The sequence below is a fragment of the Acanthisitta chloris genome, unplaced genomic scaffold, assembly GCF_000695815.1.
Source record: "Acanthisitta chloris isolate BGI_N310 unplaced genomic scaffold, ASM69581v1 scaffold45077, whole genome shotgun sequence".
NCBI lineage: Eukaryota > Metazoa > Chordata > Aves > Passeriformes > Acanthisittidae > Acanthisitta > Acanthisitta chloris.
In genome coordinates, this window is record NW_008682909.1 from 18,064 (window position 1) to 23,361 (window position 5,298).

Consider the following 5,298-nt stretch of genomic DNA (forward strand, 5'->3'; position numbering starts at 1 on the left):
GGAACACTCACCTTGCCAGGAAGGCAGAAGTGCATACACTTTCTGGCATCCTGGGCCATCACATTGGCCTGTCACCCAGTCCCAGCACCACCAGCACTGAGGCTCTGGGTGAGCCAGCAACTATTTAACACTGAAGGAAGTTTACGGTTCCACATGGCCTGCAGAGGAGTTTGAGAAAATAGAATTCTGGGATTGGGCCCAGTTCAAGCGTACTTAGATGCTAACACAAATTGTTTACAGTGGAGTTGGTTGCCTACAGATTTTTCAAGATATCAGCCCTTTGGGCCTTAAAGCAGCTAAAGGAGGCTAAGAGAAGAGAAGAAGCCAGCCCAGTCTCACTTTGAAGCAGTGGTGGCTCAGGTTGCCTCTGCTTGCTCTGGGCTAAGGGTCAGCCAGCCCTTACCACAGCTGCAGTTTCAGTCCATGAAAACCAACCGCAAGGGCACAGCAGCATAGTGGGGGAATCCTCATCAAAGGTCATCTTTGACCCTTGCTATCCAGAGAGAAAACGCTTCAAGTTGGAATGTGTTTACCATATTAATGCTAAAACAGATCCATTATAATGACAAGCATGATGTTTCATCAAAATTCTTATGAGATTTATATCTGCTGTAGCTCTCCTTTGCGTGGAAGTTGGATGTAAAACAAGCATATGTTTCTTGTTACAGTGCTGAAAAATATCCATTGTTTCTGGGTTGACCGATTCAAAATTTAAAGAAATCAGTCTGCCATAACAAACATGATCTTCAGCAATCCAAATGTATTCTTGTATTTCACTATGTATTTAATTAAAGCACTTCGAGTCAAGCACAGATTTGCTTAAATGCTACGAAAATTAATTCAAGCTAAAACTGTCATCAAACTGCAGAATGAGCAATGTCAACTCAGACTCTTAATTTCACACACGTAATTCAGATGTGGTGAACTCAAATTACAAAAAGACCTTTAATCAAGATTTCAAAATCAGGAATTAGGAAATGCAAGATTCACTGTTGCCTTGTACATTATGGTAAGACCTTAAACTACAGGTTTACATTTTTCCCAGTAGGCACTCCTCTCATTGAGGAATTCTTTTCAATCCACTTCAGTGCATGGCTCAACCTTGCTTTCTGAAAGCACTTGGTACAGGCCACAAAGTATCAGCTTCTTGGTATTTCTGCACTTCCCATCAGAAGAATGATTGTGAGAAACACTGTGCAATTTGCTCCTGGTACCACCACCATCAGTAACCATTGTGTGTTTGGATGAATATCAACACTCTAACCTAGTATTTTCAGGACAGATCTACCAAACTTAGATGTGATTACTCCACATTTTTGCAGATGCAGCCCCAAGCACTCACGTATTAAGCATTTAGCAAAATTCTTAGTGAACTTCTGCAAACCAAGTGTCTTGCTCAGTGTTACAGAAGAACCTTGTGGCAGCAGCAGAAAGAAAACCCAATTCCCAAATCCAGAATGCTCTTTCTTTCATCATCAGACTTTTCACCTCTGGCAATTTTTTACTTTCACTGTTATCAAGCTTTTCCTTAAAATGAGGCAACTTAGCAGATAGCAAGTTAATGGCTGCAGAGTCAGGGATCATTCATGAGGAGCATGTAACTTGCAGAAGGAATATGGCAGAATCCCATGGAAAGCTGCACAGGTGAGATGGAATCATTACAATGAAAATGCAGATCTGAAAACCCATTTTTGCAAGTCCATTCCTTCTCATCCCAGATATTTTTAAGGATAAGTGCAAGGATTCAAAAATGGGAATCAAATTGATCCTCCAACTTGTCACCAGCAGGATTCAGATCTTTGACACAAGAAAACTCCCATTTCTTCTAGCTACAGATTAATTCTTGTAGCTCAGTGTGCACAGAGGGGAACACCAGAGGGTGAAATATGGAACGTCTTCCAAGTTACTCATGCATTAGCCAGTAGCACAAGCACACAAATCTCACATCACATATTTTAGAAAAGAGTTTACAGTCTCTAACACGAAGCTGCTGCACCTCCTGGTTCCCAGGCAATAGATATCCCTCTTACACCCACATCCTTCCTCCCTATTCCTCACCATTTTTAGATTCTCCTAAACATTTCAAAGAATACATACCCATCTCTGCCCAAAAATTCCATAAACAGAAGTGTGAAACTTCAGGCCTTATTTGCCTCTTCGAAGAAAATCAGAATGTTCTCAAAAAGACATCAAATTATGTATGATTCAACCATTAGTGTTTGCTATAGGAGATGAAAGAAACCTCACATTCTTAAACAATATCCCCATAGACTTTTAAGGAATATTGATGATGCAGATACTGAGAACTTTGTTTTGCTACATCAGGCTGTGAGGTTTTGAGGTGTTTCACCTAGGGATCACTGTATCCATCCTACATATGTAAGGACTTTAGGACACAGCTGAAGGTTAATAACAGAGCGATGAGCAAAGCTGAAAGACAACTTCCATTCTAGCTTCTAATCCAGTATTCTATGGTATTTATCTGGCCATACCAAATCAAAACTCTAGATGTGGTTTGCTCTTTTTCCTTTTTTTCCTAAACTCCTCTAGCTTTGGGTAAAGAGCATTGCATTTGGCAAACAAGTATGTGCAACAAAAGGAAAAAACCCACACCTTGAGTCTATCACTCAAGATTGTGTACTTCACACAGAGGTTTTATATGATAGGCTTCGAATGTCACATCCAATACCAATATCTGTCTCAAATTAACACTTCCATTAAACTACAGAAGATTAAACTCAAGGTCTTCAGCCAGAAAGGGCCAGTATTTCCTGGATACCACTGAATTACCTCTGTTTTTAAGCAGAGCCTGAGTTCCATGTGTATTTCTAATGCCATTAACCCTGAGAAGTTTAAAATACTTAGTATCAATACCTGTAAACTATAGCATGTTTTGGGCAATGAAAAAAAATACATGGGAAGTCAATTATGTTGTTGAAAAGTACATCAGAATATTACTTTTACCCTTTTAAAGGATAAAAAAGTCTCAAGAAGCTGAAGTGAGACAGTCATTACGGTTTATACAAAATCAGTCTTTTAAGGATTAATAACGTATATGGTATAAAAAGCTAGTGAAGCATTTCCTATTTTATGATTAAGGAATCATCTGTATTTTCCATTATTGTAATACATATGTGCTGGGTTGCACAGACTATCACACTCTCCTGCCTCATGATGCCATGGTAGCATCAAACACTGGTCCGGTATTGTTGCCTACAGGGAGAAGTAACAAAGGAAATAAGTAACTCCTTTTTAATTTAACAGAGCAACTAGCACCAACAGCCTTGAATGTTTCTTGCCTAACCCTACAAGTGCAGAAAACAGCTGTACTGTGAAAAGAGTGAGCATCAAAAATCTGGAATGAAGACTGCATACCACTAAGCTAATATGTAATGTATATGCTCATAGGAAAGAGCTGAACATTAGCTTGTTAACATTTAGAAAGAACTCTTCCAAGACTTTTATACTTTGACATGTTTATTTTAGTTGGATGAACAGACTCAATGAACAAGCTGAAACAGTATTCCTCAGCCTCACAATTGCCTCCCTGTGGATTTCTATAACCAAATGTTTAAAAATATCAGAAATACGTGGATATTTGCATGAAGTAGTTCAATAGTTACTTCCTGTTCCATTCTTCTCTTTCAAGCCTTTCACGGATTACTTCTTTTAGGTATGGTTCCAGATAACGGTGATCCTGAAAAAGAAGGGAATATATTTAAATTTAGAAGGAGGTCCAGGCACATCTCAAGTCATTCCTACAGACTACTTGTCTCTCACTCCTCCTCAGATTTGACTAAGCACCAACATAACACGAAAAAAAAGCAATCAAGCATTACTTACTCTGAAAAGGTAAACTCTGTCAATTCTGCAGCGACAAGTTCTCTACTGCAGCAACCAATGCCTAATGCCTCGTCAAATATTAACAAGCAAAGTGATGCTTCCAGCTCTGCCTTTAGGAGCAGCATTCTTTTGACAGATGCTCAAACGTACAAGATCCACTTTAATTAGTTCAAAGCCCAACTATAATACTCTGGAGAATCTCTTTTTGAGCTTAGCAACTAAACAGCACTGTAAACTTGGATTTGATGGAACACCTTGACCATGTTTAACACTTACAAACCTAACTGCTGCTTATGGAAATATGCAACCAGTTATTCAACGCAGCAGTTAGCTAAATATGACCAACAGGACCACAAGAAACAGCCTCTGCTTATACAGAGACACATTAATTACTACCTTTATAGTATTCTACAGTCATAAATATAGCGAAGAGATTCCTCTCTGCCTGCTGACCTGAAGAAAGCTAAGGTGAACAGTAATACAAAGCCTGTGAAACAATTTACTTACCAAAAATAAAATTTAGTTACATCTGAAAAGGAAAGTGTAGTTTGTTTTTCAAATTACAAGACAACGCTTATTTTAATGGAAGATTTCCCTTTAAATTATTCTTCCTTGGTACCTTCGTGAATAAAAGCTTTGGCTTGAGATTTTCAATTAGATTAAAAAGGAGAGGTTTTTTAAAGTATTTACAAGCTATTTACAGTGTATTTCTTTACCTAGCTTAGAAGAAATATTTTGTCTGAGCCCAATGTGCTATGATTCTGAGCTGCAGCTTAAGCTTCTGAAAAGCTTAAATCTTGAGAAAAATTTAGTAATTCCTACTGAAAAAACAGAGATTTCTAAACAGCAATCAAAAGCTTGTGTTCTCCAGAGGTATTCTGCAAGATACCAACCCATTTACTCATTATAAAAAACATGTCAGCGTGTGTCTCTTCAGAGAATGAAAATCCCAAAGACCAGTCATAGTGGTGCATTCCAGACCTCCACCTTGGAAACACTCTGCACACATACCTCTTCATACTTCACCCACTGGTCTTTCGGAAGGATCTGATGTTTCAGGCTTAAATCTAGTGCTCGCTTTATGCGAAATATTCTTTCATTGTAAAGATGTTCTGGAAGTCTCTTCAGTGCTTCTTTTACATCATCATCTTCGTACAATGTATCATCTCGCATTAATCCTGTACCAAGAAGAATTAAAAAAAACACTGAATAAATGCTCTTAATTCAGATTTAGGACTGACACAAACTTCTAAGTACCATGAGCAAAACACTTCCAATGCAAAGTTATGAAAAAAACCCAAACCAATTCAGGAGAACCAATAATCACTCACAGAGAACATGCACCTCTAAACACTAGTTCTCACGTACCCTATTTACATTTTTTACTCCTTTACTTAAAGAGGAATAGGGAAAACGGGTATTTCATTCAATGTGTTTCATAATAATATATATATA

The 5,298-nt window shown here is 38.1% G+C and overlaps 1 protein-coding gene across 1 annotated transcript in view; it reads right to left on the reverse strand.

Annotated features, from left to right (window-relative positions):
* Window positions 1–3,459: 3,459 nt before the first annotated feature.
* The window catches only part of LOC103806011 (cytochrome b-c1 complex subunit 7), a gene marked incomplete at its 5' end in the record, with an annotated part of 3,705 nt that continues 1,866 nt past the window's right edge, over window positions 3,460–5,298 (reverse strand). The window contains 2 exons of the mRNA XM_009078682.1: window positions 3,460–3,697; window positions 4,855–5,021. Of these exons, the coding sequence (XP_009076930.1) occupies window positions 3,620–3,697; window positions 4,855–5,021 (245 nt within the window). The remainder of the gene's footprint in view (window positions 3,698–4,854; window positions 5,022–5,298) is intronic.